The sequence below is a fragment of the Oncorhynchus tshawytscha genome, linkage group LG01 (genome assembly GCF_018296145.1).
Source record: "Oncorhynchus tshawytscha isolate Ot180627B linkage group LG01, Otsh_v2.0, whole genome shotgun sequence".
NCBI classification, from domain to species: Eukaryota; Metazoa; Chordata; class Actinopteri; order Salmoniformes; family Salmonidae; genus Oncorhynchus; species Oncorhynchus tshawytscha.
The window spans coordinates 78,747,611-78,773,720 of NC_056429.1; the positions used below are offsets into that span (position 1 = coordinate 78,747,611).

The window sequence follows — 26,110 nt, forward strand, 5'->3', positions numbered from 1 at the left end:
TTCCCTGTAACGCACAGCGTTGAGATTGCTTGCAATGATATCAAGCCCAGTCCGATGATGCTGTGACACACCACCCCAGACCATGACAGACCCTCCACCTCCAAATCGGTCCTGCTCCAGGGTACAGGCCTCGGTGTAACACTTATTCCTTCGACGATAAACGCAAATCCGACCATCACCCCTGGTGAAACAAAACAGCGACTCGTCAGTGAAGAGCACTTTTTGCCAGTCACCAAAAATGTGGTGTTTTTCAGAGTCAGTAGAAAGGCCTTTTTAGTGTTCTAAGTTTTCATAACTGTGACCTTAATTGCCTACCGTCTGCAAGCTGTTAGTATCTTAATGACCGTTCCACATGTGTATGTTAATTAATTGTTTATGGTTCATTGAACAAGCATGGGAAACAGTGTTTAAACTCTTTACAATGAAGACCTGTGAAGTTATTTGGATTTTTACGAATTATCTTTGAAAGACAGGGTCCTGAAAAAGGGACGTTGCTTTTTTTGCTGAGTTTAGTATCCCCAAGTTCTTTGAGGTTTGTCTTTTAGAAGAGTGCAAATTGTGCATGTACAAATGCAGGATCTTAATTTGTGCCAGTTTGCTACAGCAAGAAAATAAACCTGTAGCAACAGGAAATATGGATTATTTTTTGGATTATGATTAATGACAATTTTTGTATGGGTTGATACATTTCTCTTAATGAAAATGAAGTCTAAAATGTCAAAGTGGAAATTACAACTTCAGACGCCTTTTTCAACCTAAAATGCACTTCAAGTTTTACATTTCTTGTGAGTGATTAATTTGTGTGTGCTATCTATTACAGTGGAACAGGCTAATAAATTCCAGCTTCAAGTGGATGCTGGGCAAATTGTGGTGCGTGTGAAGTTTATAAAGTACTAATTTAACAAAATACAATCTGAACACAAGTTTGACATGTGTGTGTGTAGAGTCATTTTAATATGTTGTTCTTTAAAATATCACGCCCTATTTCAGGATATTGATTAAGAATTTGGACATTTAAAACCACTATTTTGACACTGAGTTATATAAATAACAAAACAGGAAGCAGCAACGGTATAATTTTCAACTTATTTTTACATTATTTTTCAACATGAATCTTCTTAATTGGGTCAGAACTACAGAATAAGCCCAGAAACATGCTCTGATTTATTGATTTTGATTATATTAGGGAAATCGTGAATATTTGTTTGTCTTGTCTAGATATAGTAACTGTATTTTACCATTTTGCGAAGATAGATAATCCATACTGGGTCCTTGTTAGTGAGGTCGCGAATGATTAGTTACTTTTGAACGACGCGAAAGTCATGATTCGTTTTTCCGAGTGAGTCTTTCATTTTTAGTTGTTTGTTTCACGTTCTGGCCACAATTAATTCTACAGCAGGATTAAATAAAGGTGAAATAAATAAAAATATATATAATAATTAATACGCGCTCATCCTGCTCAGCGCCTTCAGAGACGTGCTCTGACCACCAACTGTCTCTGCAGACATTATAGAGAAGAAAAATATAATTTTGCACATGGTGCACTAATAACTGCAATTCATTGATTATTGAATGTTGTCGATGGACACAGCGTTGTAGAGCCAAAACATACACATCCTACCTCTGCTCAGCACTCGGACTCGATAACGAGTTGTTTGGGAGCTGCTGCAGTTTGCGAACGGCAGTCAAGTAATTCTATTCCGCCAAAAGTCGTTAAAAATCTAGTCCGGTTGCGGCCGCAACTAGACCCTAGCATCAAAGGTATCAATAAATAATCTTATTAGTATACCTAGCATTCACAAATGTACATCGTTTGAAGCTACCTTGTATAAGTCTGTCACAGTTGACAGCTTCAATATGCCCAATATGGTGAATGAGAATCTTGTAGAATCATTATTCTTTCAAGTTTTTAGTTCATCGTTCGCTGGTAGGGGGTCCTGCGGGCTCTGGGCATAACTGAATCAAATGAACGAAATGAATTGAAAGATTCGTTATTTTGACTGATTGAGTTAAAAAGATCAGAGTCAGTAAAAAGAGCCGAACATCCCAAGTCATTGTCCCTTCCTCTTCCTTTATTGACCCCTCAATAAAACCCTGCCCCCAAATTTGGGCCAAACAATCACGGCGTTCCGGTGGTGTAACGGTCATCATTGCATGAAGATAGGTCGGCCCAAAGCGCAGCGTGGTACGAGTTCATGATAATTTATTTAAACTGAGCACTGAGACAAAATAACAAAATGGAAAGAAACAGGTCTGTCAGGTCTGTCAGGTGCAGACAAAAAACAGAAAACAACAACCCACAAAACACAGGTGGGAAAAATCTGCCTAAGTATGATTCTCAATCAGAGACAACGATAGACAGCTGCCTCTGATTGAGAACCACACCCGGCCAAACACAAAGAAATAGAAAACATAGAAAATGAACATAGAATGCACACCCAAATCACACCATGACCAAACCAAAATAGAGACATAAAAAGCTCTCCCAAGGTCAGGGCGTGACAGGTGATTAGCAACTTACGCTGACCAAGCTGGAGTCCGATGCCACAGACTCAAGTTTCAAACCCATGAAAGAAAATGAGGGCAGTATTAAAAACATAACTTTTTGGATGAAAACTTTTGTTTCAATGGTTAAATAATTAAACAGTGCACCAGGGACAACTGTGATTCCTGAAATTCAGAGCCTGTTGGAGTATTTTTTAAATCCTAAATTACACTTTTGTTGCATTGTTTGTTAGCTGGTTAACTATAGCTCTCATTCATCACCATTGAAAACATTGATAACTCTAGCCAGCTAGCCAGCCAGCCAGCCAGTGACTATATCTTGTTTTCACCAAATGTATGTTAGCTAGTTAAGTTATATAATGAATATGCTGTAACTTGATGTGCCACACACACTACTGCTTTAAACAGCAGTAGCGGTGCGTGGGTAAAATCACTGGAAGCCAGGAAATAATAGCCATATTACAACCTATGTGTTGTGATAATTGCGTTGTTTGGTCTATAATAACCTGTTAGTTCATATGCCATGCAACCATGGTATATAGGTCTAATGCCGAGACAATGAGAAGACCCAGTGACAGAATCAATTCAACCACACCTTTGTTTCATCACAAAACCGGAGAGCAACATCTGTCCGGAGGAAGTCCACAAAGCATATTGCATGTAACAAACAGTTACATGACCTACAGCAACGTCATATCTGCTTTGCTTAGTCTAATACAGTGACAAATAAAATATACCAAAAACCATTTAGTCCAGTCAACTAAATATACTAAATATGGTACTGATTTCTATGTGTGTGTGCGTGTGTGCTTGCAAGTAGAAAAAACATGTTGACCTACCCTACTTGTAGATAAACGCCAATGCCATCCTCCACTCCTTCATATTACCGAAACGGTTTATGACTCTTTCATACAGTACACGCTTTACGTTTTTGTTGTTCTAGGCTACCTGGCTAAAATGCTTGCTCTCTAGCCTAACTTCTTTTCATGTGCAATGATGAGCCAGCTAGTTGCCTTCTAGGCAAGGGGCACAACAATGTATGAATTAATGGTTGGATCAGAATCGCAGTTATAATCATTGGCCAGTACGGAGAATGAAGTAAAACCCAAGTACAAATCCTTATCTCCATCCATGGTTAGTTTTAGTTGGCTAGCTAGCCACTGGAAGGACAACAACACAACGAGATGCAATAATTCAAGTTTTTTCTGTCAGTGACGCTTGGTTTTTTATGTGTTGTGATTGGAGTGAAGCCAAATCCAAACTGGCTTCCCTTGACACTTGTTTTTGGTTTGCCAGGACCATTCACAGTTGAGCTTGCTCAATTTAGCTTAACGCTGATTGGCTATTATTTTATAAAAAACTATCAAGGGAAGCCAAATTCTTGCTGGCTTCCGTTGCATTCAATGCTACTGGCGGCAACAATTATCATCCTCTTTTTTTGACCAGACAGCATCAGATAGATGGGCTACAGAGACAGAGGGGCGCTGTTTCGCTTGCACGGGGAGATACAGTACATTCAGCCTCTAGCGAATTCTAAAACACAAAGAAAAAAGACAAAAGATACATTATTTTATGTGTTTTTCTTTATATTATTTTCTGGGAGAAGCCTGGCTTCCCTTGGCTTCCCTGAATACATGCCACTGTTCACCAGTACAAACCATATCAGATCATACCCCGTTGCGCACGTGTGTGTCACATCGAGTCACTGAGGAATACTGCGTTCTGTGACCACTGACGATACAAAAGGCACCCAGTAGGACGCCCAGATCTGTCAAAAAACACCCCTTTGACGATACAATGGATAATTACCAACCAATCACGACCACGGTCGTTGGTTGCAAAGGCAGGGGGTGGCGTGCGTGCGTTCATGTATACGTGTACAAAACCCTTTCGTATCTGTCAGTCTCAATAATAGCACTTTACCAGTGATATTGTGCTGCAGGTCAATTCCAATGAACGTCACATTCTATATTAGTCATACAGAACAGCCTTTTGGAACCGGGCGCCTCTCTAGTGACATACGCTATGACATCAGTAAACTTGTTATGGCTGGTATACTGATGTTGTTGTACTTTTTATGGTATTGTGAATATTACTGTTCAGATTTTATGAGTTCGTTCTGTTTCCACTGCTTTTCTGTTTTGCCATGCTTGCCTGCATGTGTATGTTGTTTGTGTGTATACCCCCCTATGTGTGTTGCGCAGGTTGACTCATGACCCGCAGTCCCCGGATGAGGGGTGGGTTGAATGAAGATAGAACCATTCCTTAAAAAAGGTTCCATTATTGTGCAATTTATATCTACAGGCTACGTTGAGGTTTTTCTTTCATTATTTGTAGGCTATCTGGCATTAGTGCATAAGCCTAAGCTTTAGGGCCTAACCGTACACTCGCCAAATAGCCCACACGCCAATCACCAAATGCTTTTGGGAACGGGCAGAAAACGTATATCAACGGAGGCAAAAATGACAATGTCTGAGTTTAATTCAATAAGAGAAAAGCTGCGAAATGGAAAGTTGAAACTAAAGACTAGGAAGGGACAGAAAAGTGATGTTTAGTTGTGTGTGATCATTGTGAGGTGCTATACAAATTCAACAGTCACAACACAAGGACTACAAGTAGGCCTATGGCACATCAAGGGAACTATAGCCTACTGTTCAGATGGGTTAAATGGAAACTGAAATCTGGACACTGACTGTAGGTCTATAACCTCTCACATAGGCGTAATATGAACTCCTGCAGAATTAAGCATTTCTTGCAGTAAAATTATACACCAAATGTAGGAACATTTTTGACTCTGGAACAGGAGTGGAGAAATATGGCCGGTTATATACCGTCTGTGGAGGTGCTATCTTTATCAACATCATAAAAGCTGATAGTATTTCATCCACATAAAATACGCATCTAAGTCAAACTAAAATCTTATCAGAAACATGTTGGGTTGTTTTCACAGCTTTCTATTTCCTTACAACCAGTCAAACCCGATTTTTGTCCAGAAAGTCTTTCTTGTTTGTTGTTTCTTATTGCATTTTCTCCCCAGTCCCTAAATGACTGCTGGAAGCACAGATGATAGAGAGAACTTTACCGATGTCAACTAGATTAATGCTTTCATTCTATCGGTTTATGATATTCTCGTGAGCAATGGTTTATTTAGTCTTCTAGAGCAATATATAATGACAGAAGAGAAGCTACATGTATCGAAGTGTAGAGAAGTTGACAAACAAAATGTTTGAAATGACAGTGCATTCGGAAAGGATTCAGGCCCTTTCACTCTTTCATTTTGTTACGTTACAGCCTTATTCTAAAATTGATTAAATACATTTTTACCTCATCAATCTACACACAATACCACATAATGCAAATGTAAAAAATAATGAATTAATTAAATAACATTTGCATAAGCATTCAGACCCTTTGCTATGAGGCTCGAAATTGGTACTCAGTTGCATCCTGTTTCCATTGATTATCCTTGAGATGTTTCTACAACTTGATTGTAGTCCACCTGTGGTAAATTCAATTGATTGAACATGATTTGGAAAGGCACATACCTGTCTATATAAGGTCCCACAGTTGAGAGTGCATGTCAGAGCAAAAACCAAGCCATGAGGTCGAAGGAATTTTCCAATTGTGTCGAGGCACAGATCTGGGGAAGGGTACCAAAAAATGTCTGCAGCATTAAAGGTTCCCAAGAATACAGTGGCCTCCATCATTCTTTTGAGGAAGAAGTTTGAAACCACCAAGACTCTTCCTAGAGCTGGCCAAACTGAGCAATCGGGGGAGAAGGGCCTTGGTCAAGGGGTGACCAAGAACCCAATGGTCACTCTGACAGAGCTCTGTGGAGATGGGAGAACCTTCCAGAAGGACAACCATCTCTGCAGCACTCCACCAATCAGGCCTTTATGGTAGAGTGGCTAGACGGAAGCCAATCCAGTAAAAGGCACCTGACAGCCCGCTTAGAGTTTGCCAAACGGCAACTAATAGACTCTCAGAAAATGAAAAACACGATTCTCTGGTCTGATGAGATTGACCTCTTTGGCCTGAATGCCAAGCATCATGCCTGGAGGAAGCCTGGCACCACTCATCACCCGGACAATACTATCCCTATGGTGAAGCATGTTGGTGGCAGCGTGCTGTGGGGATGTTTTCAGTGGTAGGGACTGGTAGACTAGTCAGGATGGGGGAAAGATGAACGGGGCAAATTACAGAGAGATCCATCGGGACTCCGCAATACTGGCCTTCTAGGCAGAGTTCCTCTGTTCAGTTTCTGTGTCCTTTTGCCGATCATAAACCTCTATTTTTATTGGCCGGTCTTTTGTGTTTTGCGGGTACTATTTAATGAAGCTGCCAGTTGAGTACTTGTGAGGCGTCTGTTTCTCAAACTAGACACTCTAATGTACTTGTCCTCTTGCTCAGTTGTGCACCGGGGCCTCCCACTCCTCTTTCTGTTCTGGTTAGAGCCAGTTTGCGCTGTTCTGTGAAGGGAGTAGTACACAGCGTTGTATGAGATCTTCAGTTTATTGGCAACTTCTCGCATGGAATAGCCTTAATTTCTCAGAACAAGAGTAGACTGCCGAGTTTCAGAATAACGTGTTTTTTTTCTGGACATTTTGAGCATGTAATCGAACCCACAAACGCTGATGCTCCAAATATTCAACTAGTCTGAAGAAGGCCAGTTTTGTTGCTTCTTTAATCAGACAAGAGTTTTCAGTTGCGCTAACATAATTGCAAAAGGGTTTTCTAATGATCAATTAGCCTTTTACAATGATAAACTTGGATTAGCTAACAACGTGCCATTGGAACACAGGAGTGATGGTTGATAATTATGGGCCTCTGTACGCCTATCTAGATATTCCATAAACAATCTGCCGTTTCCAGCTACAATAGTCATTTACAACATTAACAATGTCTACACTGTATTTCTGATCAATTTGATGTTATTTTAATGGACACAAAATGTGCTTTTCTTTCAAAAACCTGGACTTTTCTAAGTGACCCCAAACCTTTGAACGGTATTGTGTATATTGTATTTTTTACTGTCAAACATGAATTGAGACATAATTTAGCAGCCAGGTAAGTGATTGGCTGTGCCTGAAATCTGTGCTGCTTACTACACACTAAAACGGCATAATATGTACAAATCTTACTACATTAGAAGGGCTGTTTTTAGTAAAATCGAATGCAGTAAGCAACAAATATCAACATACTAGGCTCATCCATACTGAGAATGCATAATCTAATGCACAATTGCGTTGATTACCGCCATTCGCTCATTTTGGGTACAGCGTGAAACCATATCTGATTATCAGCTGTTGTCAAACACATGTGGGTCTCGAAAGACTAATCTCTTCCTCAATAGTGTGCAGTGAATTTTACTAGATCACCTCCTCTCCCTCATATCATCTCCTCTCCCTCTCCTATCATTGTATTTCCTCTACATCTCCTATCCTCTCTTCTTTCTCCTCTCTCTCCCTCTCTCTTCTCTAATCTCCCTCTCCTCTCCTATCATCTCTCTCTCACCTCTCCTCTCCCTCTCCTATCCTCTTGTCTTCTCTCCCGCTCTTCTCTTATTGCCTCTCCCTCTCACCTCCCTCTCATCTCCTACCCCTCTCCTCTCCCTCTCCTATCATATTGTCTCTTCCCCCTCTCATATCCTCTCCCTCTCCTATTCTCTTATCTCCTCTCCCTCTCTTCTCCTATCCTCTCATCTCCTTTCACTCTCTCTGTCCTATCCCTCTCATGTCCTCTTTATCCTCTCCCTCTCATCTATCTTCCTCTCTCCTCTGCCTCTCTCTCTCTTCTTTCCCTCTCCCTCTCTCTCTCCATCTCCTCTCTCTCCTACCCCTCTCCCTCTCTCCCTGTCTCCTCTATCTCTCCTACCCCTCTCCCTCTCTCTTTCCATCTCCTCTATCTCTCCTACCCCTTTCCCACCTGCTCACTCACATGCTCCACTTCTTCCCTCCCCCTCCAACCATCTCATAACAGGTGTCCTCCCCTCCACCCATCTCTCCCCCTCTCTGCTTCTCCCCTCTGACAATGTCATCCCCATCTCTCCTTTTCTTTTTTACAATAATCTGTCCTTCTCCTCTCCCTCTCTCTCCATCCCCCTTCTGTAAAGCAACCCCAGTTTTTTTTAAACTCAGTACAGTGTGTGTAACGGCTGCCAACAGTGTGTGTGTGTGCGCCCAGCATCCCTCCGCTCATCTCTAGGCACCCACTCTCCGTGTGTGCTCAGTGTTCACCTCCCCAACCCCCCTCTCACATTATCCTCTCTCTCTCTCTCCCTTTCTCTTGCAGGCTTTCCCTTCTCCCTTCAATGCGCTCCTCTGTGTGGGTGCGTGTTTGTGTGTGCAGCTAAAGCGAGATGCTTTTGCTTACACAGAGCTGCATTGAACAGGTGCTCAGTGCTATCAGCATAGCTAGCCTGAGAGGAATACAGAGACAAGCTACAGAGTAGGAACCAGAAAGGAGCTACGCTGCTCTGAAACTGATCCAGGATAGAGCACCTCTTTGGGGATGCACTTGTCTGAGCGAGCCCCTTGGAGAATAAATCTCTTGAACTTGGTTTAGTTGCCTGACAGAACGTGGAGAGAGGGTCTACACTGGCCAGGGTTGTGACACTCTGCCCTGCTCGGCAGGGTTTCCTGGAACTTTCAGAACGGGATGGACTAAGATTGATTTAGAACTTGGATGTGCTCCAGAGAGGGACTCAGTGTGACTGAGACAGCCAGGAGAGAGCTTCAGATCTGGGCTACACTTACCTTAGTGGTACCGGCATTCCTTAGAACTCAGTGAGAGAGAAAGACCTACTGTACTCTCCTCTCTTTCTCTGTGAGATAGAGCGACATTGAGAGATTTGCCTGAATGTGACTTTTGCTTCTCATCTGGACTTAACCTCTCCTCTCAAGGGTACCATTCAGGACTGACCTCCATCTCCCTCCTCTCCTACTCTCGTCTCCCCCCTCTCCCCCTCTGCTCTGCAGCTCGGAGAGTAAGATATCTCGCCTGGCTCAGAGGTTGAACCAGAGACCAGGGGATGCTCTGATAAAGGACTTCAGACAGTTGCTCTACACGGGCTCACCACGCACGTCTCACAGCCTGGACAGGTACAACTGCTGAAGCCACCGCACACACACATACAGGTGAACACACACATGCACAAAGCACAGACGTAAGAACACACACATGCAGATTCCCACGCACGCAGAGATGCATAGGTGCGTGCACCAACACATATGCAGATGTGCGCGCACAAACACACACACACACATCAGATGATCAGATCATCAAACATCAGATAATACACTACATCAGTATGTGTGGGGTCAGTATACATCTGCTGTGCTGTCAGCTGATAATTGATCTGTTGAACTTGGTGGGTGAGAGATGTAGGCTATATAAAGGGGTAGGTAATTAATGTACACTGTATGACTGCTGCTTCAGCATTCCTGGCTGTTAGAAGAATATACTTTTTTTGGTTTTGCTCATACAGTATCGATTGAAGCTGAAGATATCCTCATATCCTTCCCTTTCTCTCTCCTCGTTCCTTCTCTCTTTTTTGCGCAGAAACACATTAGACTGACTTGACTTCTGTTGGTTGCTGTTACTGTAATTTCTCTCCATCTTTATGTACCTGTCTTTCTTAAACTGTTCTCTCTCTTCTCCCCCGTTCTTTCTCTCTCTCTCTACTCTCTCTTTCTCTCTCTCTCTCTTTCTCTCTCTCTCTCTCTCTCTCTATTCTCTTTCTCTCTCTACTTTCTCTCTCTCGTTCTCTCTCTTTCTCTCTCTCTCTCGTTCTCTCTCTCTCTCGTTCTCTCTCTCTCTCTTTCTCTCTCTCTCTCTATTCTCTCTCTCTACTTTCTCTCTCTCGTTCTCTCTCTTTCTCTCTCTCTCTCGTTCTCTCTCTCTCTCGTTCTCTCATTCTCTCTCTCTCTACTTTCTCTCTCTCGTTCTCTCTCTCTCTCTCTCTCTCGTTCTCTCTCTTTCTCTCTCTCTCTCTCTCTCTCTCTGCTTTGCGCAGAAACAGATTACACCTACTTGACTCCTGCTGCTGTTACTATAATTTCTCTCCATCTTTAAGTCCTGTCTTTCTCAATCTGTTATTGCTCTTTCCCCCCGATCTCTCTCTCTCTATCTCTCCCTCCCTCTCTCTCTCTCTCTCTCTCTACTCTCTCTTGTTCACTTTCCTTCCGTCTTCTGTGCGCAGAAACCGATAAGACTAACTTGACTTCTGTTTGTGTTTCTGTCTTTCAATTCAATTCAATTCAAGGGCTTTATTGGCATGGGAAACATGTGTTAACATTGCCAAAGCAATGCAACTATTATCTCGCTCTTCTTCCCCCATTCTCTCTCTGTATCGCTCTGTCCCTTATTCCTCTGTGTGTAATGTATGTGTTTCAGTGCAATTGTTGCAGTAGACTGTTGTTGAAAATGCACCTGTACGTGTCTGTTGGTTCTTTAGGCTCTTTAGTTAGCAATGTCTTGTTTAGATGTTCCATTTGAGACAGAATCAGCGTGTTTTTCTCTGTGGAAGTGATTGAATAATGTTGGAGCTGAGTAGAATACCCGTACTTGCGTTCTAAGTAGTATCCTGTTTGGTAATGCAAGAAAATAATGTTTTATAGTATGTGACATTTCCAAAATTGAGTATGCTTTAAGTGCCAGGATGTCATACTAATTTCAGCTTTTTATCTAGTAGAATTTGCTACAAACTGTTAAGGATTTTTATGCCTTGAGACAATTGAGACATGGATTGTGTTTGTGTGCCATTCAGAGGGTGAATGGGCAAGACAAAATATTTCAGTGCCTTTGAACAGGGTATGGTAGTAGGTTCCAGGCGTACCGGTTTGAGTGTGTCAAGAACTGCAATGCTGCCGGGTTTTTCACGCTCAATATTTTCCCGCAAATGTGTGTTCTGCTAGAGCTGCTTCGGTTAACTTTAAGTGCTGTTATTGTGAAGTGGAAATATCTAGGCTCAGCCGCGAGGTGGTAGGCCACACAAGCTCCCAGAATGGGACCACCGAGTGCTGAAGTGCGTAGCGTGTAAAACATAGTATTTTCTCGGTTGCAACACTCACTACCGTGTTCCAAACTGCCTCTGGAAGCCTCAGAACTGTTCGTCAGGAGCTTCATTAAATGGGTTTCCATGGCAGAGCAGCTGCACACAAGCCTAAGATCACCATGCACAATGCCAAGCGCCCGCTGGAGTGGTGTAAAGTTTGCCGCCATTGGACTCTGGAACAGTGGAAACGCGTTCTCTGTAGTGATGAATCACTCTTCACCATCCGGTAGTCCGAAGGACGACTCTGGAACAGTGGAAACGCATTCTCTGTAGTGATGAATCACGCTTCACCATCCGGTAGTCCGAAGGACGACTCTGGAACAGTGGAAACGCATTCTCTGTAGTGATGAATCACGCTTCACCATCCGGTAGTCCGAAGGACGACTCTGGGTTTGGTGGATGCCAGGAAAACGCTACCTGCCACAATGCATAGTGCCGGGTGTAAAATTTGATGGGGAGGAGGAGTGGTCTGGGGCTGTTTTTCATGGCCCCTTAGTTATATTGAAGGGAAATCTTAACACTACAGCATACAATTTCATTCTAGATGATGCTTTGCTTCCAATTTTGTGGCAACAGTTTGGGGAAGGCCCTTTCCTGTTTTTACTTTTTTTTATTTCACCATTATTTAACCAGATAGGTTAGTTGAGAACAAGTTCTCATTTACAACTGCAACCTGGCCAATATAAAGCAAAGCAGTTCGACACATACAACAACACAGATTTACACATGGAATAAACACACATACAGTCAATAATACAGTAGAGAAAGTCTAAAAACAGTGTGTGCAAATGAGGTAAGATAAGGGAGGTAAGGCAATAAATAGGCCATGGTGGCGAAGAAATTACAATATAGCAATTAAACACTGGAATGGTAGATGTGCAGAAGATGAATGTGTAAGTAGAGATAATGGGGTGCAACGGAGCAAGATAAATAAATAAATACAGTATGGGGATGAGGTAGTTGGATGGGCTATAAACAGATGGGCTATGTACAGGTGCAGTGATCTGTGAGCTATGAGATATGAGTCTCCAGCTTCAGTGACTTTTGCAGTTCATTCCAGTCATTGGCAGCAGAAAACTGGAAGGAGAGGCGGCCAAATGAGGAATTGGCTTTGGGAGTGACCAGTGAGATATACCTGCTGGGGTGCGTTCTACGGGTGGGTGCTGCTATGGTGACCAGTGAGCTGAGATAAGGCGGGGCTTTACCTAGCAAATACTTGTAGATGACCTGGAGCCAGTGGGTTTGGCGACGAGTATGAAGCGAGGGCCAGCCAACGAGAGTGTACATGTTGCAGTGGTGGGTAGTGTATGGGGCTTTGGTGACAAAACGGATGGCACTGTGATAGACTGCATCCAATTTGTTGAGTAGAGTGTTGGAGGCTATTTTGTAGATGATATCGCCGAAGTCGAGGATCGGTAGAATGGTCAGTTTTACGAGGGTATGTTTGGCAGCATGAGTGAAGGATGTTTTGTTGCGATATAGGAAGCCAATTGGAGATGCTTAATGTGAGTCTGGAAAAGAGTTGACAGTCTAACCAGACACCTAGGTATTTGTAGTTGTCCACATATTCTAAGTCAGAACCGTCCAGTGATGCTGGTGATAGTAGTGATGCTGGACGGGCGGGCAATGATCGGTTGAAGAGCATGCATTTAGCTTGACTTGCATTTAAGAGCAGTTGGAGGCCACGAAAGGAGAGTTGTATGGCATTGAAGATCGTCTGGAGGTTAGTTAACACAGTGTCCAATGAAGGGCCAGAAGTATACAGAATGGTGTCATCTGCGTAGAGGTGGATCAGAGAATCACCAGCAGCAAGAGCGACATCATTGATGTATACAGAGAAGAGAGTCGGCCCGAGAATTGAACCCTGTGGCACCCCCATAGAGACTGCCAGAGGTCCGGACAACAGGCCCTCCGATTTGACACACTGAACTCTATCAGAGAAGTAGTTGGTGAACCAGGCGAGGCAATCATTTGAGAAACCAAGGCTGTTGAGTCTGCCGATAAGAATGTGGTGATTGACAGAGTCTAAATCCTTGGCCAGGTCGATGAATACGGCTGCACAGTATTGTCGGCGGTTATGATATCGTTGGGACCTTGAGCGTGGTTGAGGTGCACCCATGACCAGCTCTGAAACCAGATTGCATAGCGGAGAAGGTACGGTGGGATTCGAGATGGTCGGTAATCTGTTTGTTAACTTGGCTTTCGAAGACCTTAGAAAGGCAGAGTAGGATAGATATAGGTCTGTAGCAGTTTGGTTCTAGAGTGTCTCCCCCTTTGAAGAGGGGGATGACCGCGGCTGCTTTCCAATCTTTGGGAATCTCAGACGATAGGAAAGAGAGGTTGAACAGGCTAGTAATAGGGGTTGCATCAATTTCGGCAGATCATTTTAGAAAGAGATTGTCCAGATTGTCTAGCCCGGCTGATTTGTAGGAGTCCAGATTTTGCAGCTCTTTCAGAACATCAGCTATCTGGATTTGGGTGAAGGAGAAATGGGGGAGGCTTGGGCGAGTTGCTGTGGGGGGTGCAGGGCTGTTGACCGTAGCCAGGTGGAAAGCATGGCCAGTCCTAGAAAAATGCTTATTGAAATTCTCAATTATAGTGGATTTATTGGTGGTGACAGTGTTTCCTAGACTCAGTGCAGTGGGCAGCTGGGAGGAGGTGCTCTTATTCTCCATGGACTTTACAGTGTCCCAGAACTTTTTTGAGTTTGTGCTACAAGATGCAAATTTCTGTTTGAAAAAGCTAGCCTTAGCTTTCCTAACTTCCCTGAAAAGTTGCATATCACGGGGGCTATTCAATGCTAATGCAGAACGCGACAGAATGTTTTTGTGTTGGTCAAGGGCAGTCAGGTCTGGAGAGAACCAAGGGCTATATCTGTTCCTGGTTCAATTTTTTTTGAATGTGGCATGCTTATTTAAGATGGTGAGGAACGCACTTTTGAAGAATAACCAGGCATCCTCTACTGACGGGATGAGGTCAATATCCTTCCAGGTTACCCGGGCCAGGTCGATTAGAAAGGCCTGCTCGTTGAAGTTTTTTAGGGAGCGTTTGACAGTGATGAGGGGTGGTCGTTTGATCGCAGACCCATTACGGATGCAGGCAATGAGGCAGTGATCGCTGAGATCTTGGTTGAAAACAGCAGAGATGTATTTGGAGGGCAAGTTGGTTAGGATGACCTCTATGAGGGTGCCCGTGTTTACGGCTTTGGGGTTGTACCTGGTGGGTTCATTGATAATTTGTGTGAGATTTAGGGAATCAAGCTTAGATTGTGGGATGGCCGGGGTGTTAAGCATATCCCAGTTCAGTTCACCTAGCAGCATGAATTCTGAAGACAGATGGGGGCAATCAGTTCACATATGGTGTCCAGAGCACAGCTGGGGGCAAAGGGTGGTCTATAGCAAGCGGCTACAGTGGGAGACTTGTTTCTGGAAAGGTGGATTTTTAGAAGTAGAAGCTTGAATTATTTTGGTAAAGACCTGGATAGTAAGACAGAACTCTGCAGGCTCTCTCTGCAGTAGATTGCAACACCGCCCCCTTTGACAGTTCTATCTTGTCGGAAACTGTTTTAGTTAGGGATGGAAGTTTCAAGGTTTTTGGTGGTCTTCCTAAACCAGGATTCAGACACGGCTAGGACATCCGGGTTGGCAGAGTGTGCTAAAGCAGTGAATAAAACAAACTTAGGGAGGAGGCTTCTAATGTTAACATGCATGAAACCAATGTTTTCACGGTTACAGAAGTCAACAAATGAGATAACCTGGGGAGTAGGAGTGGAGGTAGGCACTGCAGGGCCTGGATTAACCTCTACATCACCAGAGGAACAGAGTCGGATAAGGGTACGGCTAAAGGCTATAAGAACTGGTCGTCTAGTACGTCCCGAACAGAGAGTAAAAGGAGCAGGTTTCTGGGAGCGATAGAATAGATTCAAGGCATAATGTACAGACAAAGGTTTGGTAGAATGTGAATACAGTGGAGGTAGGCCTAGGCATTGAGAGAGATATTGTCTCTAGAAACATCATTTAAACCAGGTGATGTCATCGCATGTGTGGGAGGTGGAACTAAAGGGTTGGCTAAGGTATATTGAGCAGGGCTAGCGGCTCTACAGTGAAATAAGGCAATAATCACTAACCAGAACAGCAATGGACAAGGCATATTGACATTATGGAGAGGCATTTGGTAGCCGAGTGATCATAAGGGTCCAGTGAGTGGTGAGGCTGGTTGGAGACACGGCGATTCAGACAGCTAGCGGGCCGGGGCAAGCAAGATAGCAGAAGGGCCTTAGAGGGACGTCACGACGGGGGAAGTCTGTTTATAGCCTCCCCGTGCAGAGCCTCCTTGTGCTTTTACTTCAGTAGACCAGTCATGATGGATTAGTAGGGTTCTGTGTGGAAAAGGGGACCAGTCCAATTGGCAAAATAGGTATAGTGGCCAAAGAAATTGTCCGATGGACCTATTCAGCTAACAGCCGATATGCTCTAGACAGCTAGCGGGCCGCGGCTAGCAGGCTAGCGGTTGGGCATTCAGGGGACGTCGCGACAGAGATCCTCATCAATCATACAGCAAATGTCGTTTGCGTCCCATGTGTTGGAGAGTATTTGAAGTTGAAGTTTAGAAAAAATATTAAAAAGATATGTGAAGAAAAAAGACAAGATATAAAAGATATATATGTGGGACATGACGAGGACAAAGGCGTCTGACTGCTACGCCATCTTGGATCACATTGCCCCCATGCAGAAAGCAAGGTCCATACATAAATGGATTGTCGAGATTGGTGCGGAAGATCTTGAACAGATTTGGGATGAATTGGAACGCCGACTGCCAGCCAGGCCTAATCGCCCAACATCAGTGCCTGACCTCACTAATGTTCTTGTGGCCGAATGGAAGCAAGTCCTCGCAGCAATGTTCCAACATCTAGTGGAAAGCCTCCCAGAAGAGTGGAGGCTGTTAGAGCAGCAAAGGGGGACCAACTCTATATTAATGCCCGTGAATTTGGAATGAGATGTTCGACGAGCAGATGTCCACATACTTTTGGTCATGTAGTGTATATATACAACAATGCATTTGGAAAAAGTTCTCATCAACCTACACAATTCTCATCAATCTACACACAATACCCTCTAATGACAAAGTGAAAATATTCAGACCCTATGAGACTCAAAATTGAGCTCAGGTGCATCCTGTTTCCATTTATCATCCTTGAGATGTTTGTACAACTTGATTGGAGTCCAGCTGTGGTAAATTCAATTGATTGGACATGATTTGGAAAGGCACACACCTGTCTACATAAGGTCCCACAGTTGACAGTGCATGTAAGAGCAAAACCCAAGCCATGAGGTCGAAGGAAATGTCCTAGCGCTCTGAGACAGGATTGTGTCGAGGCACAGATCTGGGGAAGGGTACACATTTTTTTTACAACATTGAAGGTCCCCAAGAACACTGTGGCCTCAGTCATTCTTAAATGGTAGATGTTTTGAACCACCAAGACTCTTCTTAGAGCAATTTAATCCATTTTAGAATAAGGCTGTAACGTAACAAAATGTGGAAAACGTCATGGGGTCTGAATATTTTCTGAATGCATTGAACAAATATATAAACACAACATGCAACAATTTCGACGATGCTACTGAGTTACAGTTCATGTAAGGAAATCAGTCAATTGAAATAAATCAATTTGGCACCAATTCTTGGATTTCACATGACTGAGCAGGGGCGCCACCATGAGTGCATCTGGGAGGGCATAGGTCCACCCACTTGAGAGACTGGCCCATCCGCTGGGGAGCAATGCCCAGCCAATCAGAATGAGTTTTTCACCACAAAAAGGATTTATTACAGACAGAAATACTCCTCAGTTTCATCAGCTGTCCAGGTGGCTGGTCTTAGACGATCCTGCAGGTGAAGAAGCCAGATGTGGAGGGCCTGAGCTGGCATGGTTACACAGAGTCTGCTGTTGTGAGGCTGGTTAGACGTACTGCCAAATTCTCTAAAACAACTTTTCTCTTATGGTAGAGAAATTAACATACAATTCTCTGGCAACAGCTCTGATGGACTTTCCTGTAGTCAGCATGTCAATTGCACGCTCCCTCAGAACTTGAGGCATCTGTGACATTGTGATGTGTGGCCTTTTATTGTACTCTGCACAAGGTGCACCTATGTGATGATCATGCTGTTTAATCAGCTTCTTGATATGCCATACCTGACTGCTGGATGGATTATCTTGGAAATGCTCACTAGCAGGGATGCAAACAAATGTGTGCAGAGAAATAAGGTTTTTGTGTGTATAGAACATTTCTGGGATCTTTTATTTCAGCTCATGAAATCTCTCTCTCTCTCTGTTTCTCTCTCTCTGTTTCTCTTTATTTCTCTCTTTCTCTCTCGAGCACTTTTCTTATCCACTCTCTCTTTCTCTCCGGCCCTATTTACCTCTCTACTTCTCCCTTCCTCTTCCTCCCTTACTCCCAGCTAATGATTTGTCCCTTCAACCAATTTTATCAGCTCATATCCGTAGTTATTAGGGGGAAGAGTGAGAGGCCATTGTACCAGCCTGCTGCTATTTGAGGCCCAGTTGATAGAGCTGGAGTCAGATGTGAAGGACTATTCATTGTGTTGTACATCACTGTTCCAGCCACCTCTCAATGGATAAATGGAGAGATGACGCAACCGTTAAATTCAAACACTCCTGAAAGGACAGACGTGACTATTCTGTGGTTGGTCATGAGTGTGCGGGAGTGTGTGTGCATGAGCATAAAAGAGTGCTCATTTTGGATATTTTAGTTCACTCGCCTCAATTAGTGGGGACACACACATAGGCACACACATGCTCACGCACATGCATGTATGCACACACACACTTTCCCCTGCAGTGCCTCTAGTTGGTCTTGTCTTGGGGTGGAAGGTAGCCTAGTGGTTAGAGCATTGTGCCAGTAACCAAAAGGTTGCTGGATTGAATCCCCGAGCTGACAAGGTAAAAATCTGTCTTTCTGCCCCTGAACAAGGCAGCTAACCCACTGTTCCCCGGTAGGCTGTCATTGTAAATAAGCATTTGTTCTTATTGACTTGCCGAGTTAAATAAAGGTTAAAAAATAAATAAATGTCATGTTCCATATCTGTGTCCACAATCCCAGGTGTAATATTTGATGATATTTTAATGACATTTGGTTATTTCTTCAACATGTTAAATAAGGACACTCACTTGCACACTTAAACTAATTGTCAGCCAATTAATCAATCACTCAGTCAATTAATCAATCTCGCTTTATTCAAGAAATGTATAAAACTAATTGGTCCTGGAAATGATTGAGAGGATTCATCTTTACTTAACATATACTGTACTCTTGAGAAGCATAAAGGACCTAAATAAGCCATCTTTAGGATCATTTGTTTTGTTATTCTTTCTATTCCTTATTCCTTAGGCCCAATTTCTGACTAAATATAATAATTGGGCTGCCTGTGTAAACGCAGTCATTCTATTGGAAAACTAAAGTATGTTTTTAATTCAAGCATCACACCCCTCTGTAGCTATGTGAACGCTAATTATGTTTTGGCAGAGGAAAGATAATGATGGTTGTCGTGACTCGCTAGCCTGTCTTCTGTGACAGTGAAGAGATAATGAATAGAGGAACATTAGAATGTTCCTTTTTCATGAATGGTTTCTGAAGAGCGCTCCACCTAACTGAGCCTTCTCACAGCTGAATGCAGAGGTTTGAAACTCAGTTTCTTATTGGTCTATTAACTAATTTAACGTATGGTGATGTCACCAGGCAGGCCAAAACTCCATCCCACCAAAACACGCTGAAATTTCAGGTGGTCTTTTCAAACAACTCTTACACTAAAAGGGCATTATAATAGTTTTCACAATTTCACAGTATTATTCCAACCTCATCGTGTGGAAATATACACTGCTCAAAAAAATAAAGGGAACACTAAAATAACACATCCTAGATCTGAATGAATAAAATATTCTTATTAAATACTTTTTTCTTTACATAGTTGAATGTGCTGACAACAAAATCACACAAAAATGATCAATGGAAATCAAATTTATCAACCCATGGAGGTCTGGATTTGGAGTCACACTCAAAATTAAAGTGGAAAACCACACTACAGGCTGATCCAACTTTGATTTAATGTCCTTAAAACAGGTCAAAATGAGGCTCAGTAGTGTGTGTGGCCTCCACGTGCCTGTATGACCTCCCTACAACGCCTGGGCATGCTCCTGATGAGGTGGCGGATGGTCTCCTGAGGGATCTCCTCCCAGACCTGGACTAAAGCATCCGCCAACTCCTGGACAGTCTGTGGTGCAACGTGGCGTTGGTGGATGGAGCGAGTCATGATGTCCCAGATGTGCTCAATTGGATTCAGGTCTGGGGAACGGGCGGGCCAGTCCATAGCACAAAATCAAATCACATTTTATTTGTCACATACACATGGTTAGCAGATGTTAATGCGAGTGTAGCGAAATGCTTGTGCTTCTAGTTCCGACAATGCAGTAATAACGAACAAGTAATCTAACTTCCAAAAAACTACTGTCTTATACACAGTGTAAGGGGATAAAGAATATGTACATAAGGATATATGAATGAGTGATGGTACAGAGCAGCATAGGCAAGATACAGTAGATGATATCGAGTACAGTATATACATATGAGATGAGTATGTAAACCAAGTGGCATAGTTAAAGTGGCTAGTGATACATGTATTACATAAGGATGCAGTCGATGATATAGAGTACAGTATCTACGTATGCATATGAGATGAATAATGTAGGGTAAGTAACATTATATAAGGTAGCATTGTTTAAGTGGCTAGTGATATATTTACATCATTTCCCATCAATTCCCATTATTAAAGTGGCTGGAGTAGAGTCAGTGTCATTGACAGTGTGTTGGCAGTAGCCACTCAATGTTAGTGGTGGCTGTTTAACAGTCTGATGGCCTTGAGATAGAAGCTGTTTTTCAGTCTCTCGGTCCCAGCTTTGATGCACCTGTACTGACCTCGCCTTCTGGATGACAGCGGGGTGAACAGGCAGTGGCTCGGGTGGTTGATGTCCTTGATGATCTTTATGGCCTTCCTGTAGCATCGGGTGGTGTAGGTGTCCTGGAGGGCAGGTAGTTTGCCCCCGGTGATGCGTTGTGCAGACCTCACTACCCTCTGGAGAGCCTTACGGTTAAGGGCGGTGCAGTTGCCATACCAGGCGGTGATACAGCCCGCCAGGATGCTCTCGATTGTGCATCTGTAGAAGTTTGTGAGTGCTTTTGGTGACAAGCCGAATTTCTTCAGCCTCCTGAGGTTGAAGAGGCGCTGCTGCGCCTTCCTCACGATGCTGTCTGTGTGAGTGGACCAATTCAGTTTGTCTGTGATGTGTATGCCGAGGAACTTAAAACTTGCTACCCTCTCCACTACTGTTCCATCGATGTGGATGGGGGGGTGTTCCCTCTGCTGTTTCCTGAAGTCCAAGATCATCTCCTTAGTTTTGTTGACGTTGAGTGTGAGGTTATTTTCCTGACACCACACTCTGAGGGCCCTCACCTCCTCCCTGTAGGCCGTCTCGTCGTTGTTGGTAATCAAGCCTACCACTGTTGTGTCGTCCGCAAACTTGATGATTGAGTTGGAGGCGTGCGTGGCCACGCAGTCGTGGGTGAACAGAGAGTACAGGAGAGGGCTCAGAACGCACCCTTGTGGGAACCCAGTGTTGAGGATCAGCGGGGAGGAGATGTTGTTGCCTACCCTCACCACCTGGGGGCGGCCCGTCAGGAAGTCCAGTACCCAGTTGCACAGGGCGGGGTCGAGACCCAGGGTCTCGAGCTTGATGACGAGCTTGGAGGGTACTATGGTGTTGAATGCCGAGCTGTAGTCGATGAACAGCATTCTCACATAGGTATTCCTCTTGTCCAGATGGGTTAGGGCAGTGTGCAGTGTGGTTGAGATTGCATCGTCTGTGGACCTATTTGGGCGGTAAGCAAATTGGAGTGGGTCTAGGGTGTCAGGTAGGGTGGAGGTGATATGGTCCTTGACTAGTCTCTCAAAGCACTTCATGATGACGGATGTGAGTGCTACGGGGCGGTAGTCGTTTAGCTCAGTTACCTTAGCTTTCTTGGGAACAGGAACAATGGTGGCCCTCTTGAAGCATGTGGGAACAGCAGACTGGTATAGGGATTGATTGAATATGTCTGTAAACACACCGGCCAGCTGGTCTGCGCATGCTCTGAGGGCGCGGCTGGGGATGCCGTCTGGGCCTGCAGCCTTGCGAGGGTTAACACGTTTAAATGTCTTACTCACTTCGGCTGCAGTGAAGGAGAGACCGCATGTTTTCGTTGCAGGCCGTGTCAGTGGCACTGTATTGTCCTCAAAGCGGGCAAAAAGTTATTTAGTCTGCCTGGGAGCAAGACATCCTGGTCCGTGACTGGGCTGGGTTTCTTCCTGTAGTCCGTGATTGACTGTAGACCCTGCCACATGCCTCTTGTGTCTGAGCCGTTGAATTGAGATTCTACTTTGTCTCTGTACTGGCGCTTAGCTTGTTTGATAGCCTTGCGGAGGGAATAGCTGCACTGTTTGTATTCAGTCATGTTACCAGACACCTTGCCCTGATTAAAAGCAGTGGTTCGCGCCTTCAGTTTCACACGAATGCTGCCATCAATCCACGGTTTCTGGTTAGGGAATGTTTTAATCGTTGCTATGGGAATGACATCTTCAACGCACGTTCTCATGAACTCGCACACCGAATCAGCGTATTCGTCAATGTTGTTGTCTGACTCAATACGAAACATCTCCCAGTCCACGTGATGGAAGCAGTCTTGGAGTGTGGAGTCAGCTTGGTCAGACCAGCGTTGGACAGACCTCAGCGTGGGAGCTTCTTGTTTTAGTTTCTGTCTGTAGGCAGGGATCAACAAAATGGAGTCGTGGTCAGCTTTTCCGAAAGGGGGGCGGGGCAGGGCCTTATATGCGTCGCGGAAGTTAGAGTAACAATGATCCAGGGTCTTTCCACCCTGGTTGCGCAATCGATATGCTGATAAAATTTAGGGAGTCTTGTTTTCAGATTAGCCTTGTTAAAATCCCCAGCTACAATGAATGCAGCCTCCGGATAAATCGTTTCCAGTTTGCAGAGAGTTAAATAAAGTTCGTTCAGAGCCATCGATGTGTCTGCTTGGGGATATATACGGCTGTGATTATAATCGAAGAGACATCTCTTGGTAGATAATGCGGTCTACATTTGATTGTGAGGAATTCTAAATCAGGTGAACAGAAGGATTTGAGTTCCTGTATGTTTCTTTCATCACACCATGTCACGTTAGTCATAAGGCATATGCCCCCGCCCCTCTTCTTACCAGAAAGATGTTTGTTTCTGTCGGCGCGATGCGTGGAGAAACCCGCTGGCTGCACCGCTTCGGATAGCGTCTCTCTAGTTAGCCATGTTTCCGTGAAGCAGAGAACGTTACAGTCTCTGATGTCCCTCTGGAATGCTACCCTTGCTTGGATTTCATCAACCTTGTTGTCAAGAGACTGGACATTGGCAAGAAGAATGCTAGGGAGTGGTGCACGGTGTGCCCGTCTCCGGAGTCTGACCAGAAGACCGCTTTGTTTCCCTTTTTTTCTGAGTCGTTTTTTTGGGTCGCTGCATGTAATCCACTCCGTTGCACTGGTTGTAAGGCAGAACACAGGATCCGCATCGCGAAAAACATATTCTTGGTCGTACTGATGGTGAGTTGACGCTGATCTTATATTCAGTAGTTCTTCTCGGCTGTATGTAATGAAACCTAAGATGACCTGGGGTACTAGTGTAAGAAATAACACGTAAAAAAACAAAAAACTGCATAGTTTCCTAGGAACGCGAAGCGAGGCGGCCATCTCTGTCGGCGCCTTCCTCTTGCAGGAACTGCTGACACACTCCAGCCACATGAGGTCTAGCATTGTCTTGCATTAGGAGGAACTCAGGAGGAACCCAGGGCCAACCGCACCAGCATATGGTCTCACAAGGGGTCTGAGGATCTCATCTCGGTACCTAATGGCAGTCAGGCTACCTCTGGCGAGCACATGGAGGGCTGTGCGGCCCCCCAAAGAAATGCCACCCCACACCATGACTGACCCACCGCCAAACCGGTCATGCTGGAGGATGTTGCAGGCAGCAGAACGTTCTCCACGGCGTCTCCAGACTCTGTCACATCTGTCACGTGCTCAGTGTGAACCTGCTTTCATCTGTGAAGAGCACAGGGCGCCAGTGGCGAATTTGCCAATCTTGGTGTTCTCTGGAAAATGCCAAATGTCCTGCACGGTGTTGGACTGTAAGCACAACCCCCACCTGTGGACGTCGGGCCCTCATACCACCCTCATGGAGTCTGTTTCTGACCGTTTGAGCAGACACATGCACATTTGTTGTTTAAGTGTTCCCTTTATTTTTTTGAACAGTGTATATAAAACACAGGAAGATTACATAGTCCTTGAGGACATGTGAAGATGATGAAGATTTTAACTTACACCAGATATGAAGAGAGCCTTGGTATTTTTTTCTAATATATTTTCCTCCCTTCCTTTAGGAACTTATGTTCTGTCAGAATGACAGAACCTGAAACTCATCCATTTTTCAAACTCATCAATTTGTACTGTCTTCATTGTCAGCCAATATATAATTGGGTAGAAATGTAGACTATTACTGTCCTCAATAGAAATTTGTCTGACACATTCAAGTGACTTTTCTCTTCCTTAGGAACTTCTATTCTGTCAGCATGACTCAACAGATGCAGAACCTGCAGCTGGCCCAAACCAGGAAGTGCTCGGGAGGCCCTGCCTCTCCCAGCGCTGCCAAGCGCCTGTACAGGAACCTATCAGAGAAGCTCAAAGGTGGCCACTCCTCCTTTGAGGAGGCCTACTTCTTCGGCCGTGGAGACCGCCACGGTCATCGCAAGGGCTCGGTGAGTTGGGGATTGTGTGTGTGTGCGTGCATGCCCTGTTTGTGTGCGTGTGTTCGTTTGTGTGGAATTTTGTGTGTATGGGTGAGCATCTATACGGGACTGTTATGTGTCATCATCTTCATCAGATCAAATAATACCAACCAGCCCAGATAAGAGTGTCCTGGAGGACTATACTGTGACTTACTTTACTCTTATAAGTAAAGGAATCTGGAAGAACCTTTATGGAGTTTAAATAATTGCCCATAGGGGAAACCTTTCCAGTTGTAAAATGTTCTTTGAGGAAAAGGGTTTTCGGTGAATGCATGTGTTAAGGTTCAAACCTTTTCACATGGATGGGGAGGGGTTAAATTTTTTACCTTATTAATAATATATTGTAGAGGTATTTGGGGTATTTAGGTGGCAGCCTATCAGAAGATTGGAGGTGTGGCTTTCAGGTTTTGGCCACCCATTAGAGTAAATGTGATACATGTGATTAATTTATTTCCCTTGAATATTTATGCATATTGCATATTGTAGTACAATATTAACATTACTGATTACATATAGTAATAAAATGCTAACTATTACAACTTTGGGATTTGCATAGGCTCTTGATTAACTCTTACATCTCTGTAAGCCTCATTGATTCTACAAAACTGTCAGTTTTCAACCTTAACATGTGTTGACAGTACAACAGAACAGATGAACATAAATGACATTTACTCCTACAGGTGGCCTAAAAAGATCTTTCTGAAAGCCACGCCCCTACTAAGCCACACCTCTAGTCCATTGTTCCTCCATGAACCCTTTGCTACATTGAAACATTCCTCCAAGGTTCTTCCAATAGTCACTCAACTAACCAAAGGTGCAAATATTAACAATTAATAACAATGGTTCCTTGAGGAACTCCAGGGTTCCTCGAGTCTCCACTAATTCTATGTGTAGAGTCACCCAATGTCTTCAGATATTGACTGGCTAGGCTGGAGGTCTCTCTTTGTGTCTGGGACACTGGACACCGGGTTTAGACAGTGACTGGCTAGGCTGGAGGTCTCTCTGTGTATCTGAGACTCTGGGTTCAGACAGTGAATGGCTAGGCTGGAGATCTCTCTGTGTATCTGAGACTCTGGGTTTAGACTGACTCTGTGTGTATCTGAGAGACTCTGGGTTCAGAGACAGTGACTGGCTAGGCTGGAGGTCTCTCTGTGTATCTGAGACTCTGGGTTCAGACAGTGACTGGCTAGGCTGGAGGTCTCTCTGTGTATCTGAGACTCTGGGTTTAGACAGTGACTGGCTAGGCTGGAGGTCTCTCTGTGTATCTGAGACTCTGGGTTCAGACAGTGACTGGCTAGGCTGGAGGTCTCTCTGTGTATCTGAGACTCTGGGTTTAGACAGTGACTGGCTAGGCTGGAGGTCTCTCTGTGTATCTGAGACTCTGGGTTCAGACAGTGACTGGCTAGGCTGGAGGTTTCTCTGTGTATCTGAGACTCTGGGTTCAGACAGTGACTGGCTAGGCTGGAGGTCTCTCTGTGTATCTGAGACTCTGGGTTCAGACAGTGACTGGCTAGGCTGGAGGTCTCTCTGTCTCGGGACAATACACACCAACCCAATCTGTATTGATTCCATTTCCTGTAATTGGTTTATAATTTCTTTAGAAATGGCCCATAGAATTAGA

General features: G+C 44.2%; 1 protein-coding gene across 4 annotated transcripts in view; it reads left to right on the plus strand.

Moving 5' to 3' along the window:
• Positions 1–26,110, plus strand: part of LOC112257636 (ankyrin repeat and fibronectin type-III domain-containing protein 1) — a 229,162-nt gene that overhangs the window by 130,361 nt on the left and 72,691 nt on the right. For 3 of the 4 annotated variants that reach the window (XM_042326082.1, XM_042326077.1, XM_042326091.1), the window contains 2 exons: positions 9,483–9,605; positions 24,255–24,459. In XM_042326082.1, coding sequence (XP_042182016.1) covers positions 9,483–9,605; positions 24,255–24,459 — 328 coding nt within the window. The remainder of the gene's footprint in view (positions 1–9,482; positions 9,606–24,254; positions 24,460–26,110) is intronic. The other variant, XM_042326097.1, reaches the window with a different exon arrangement.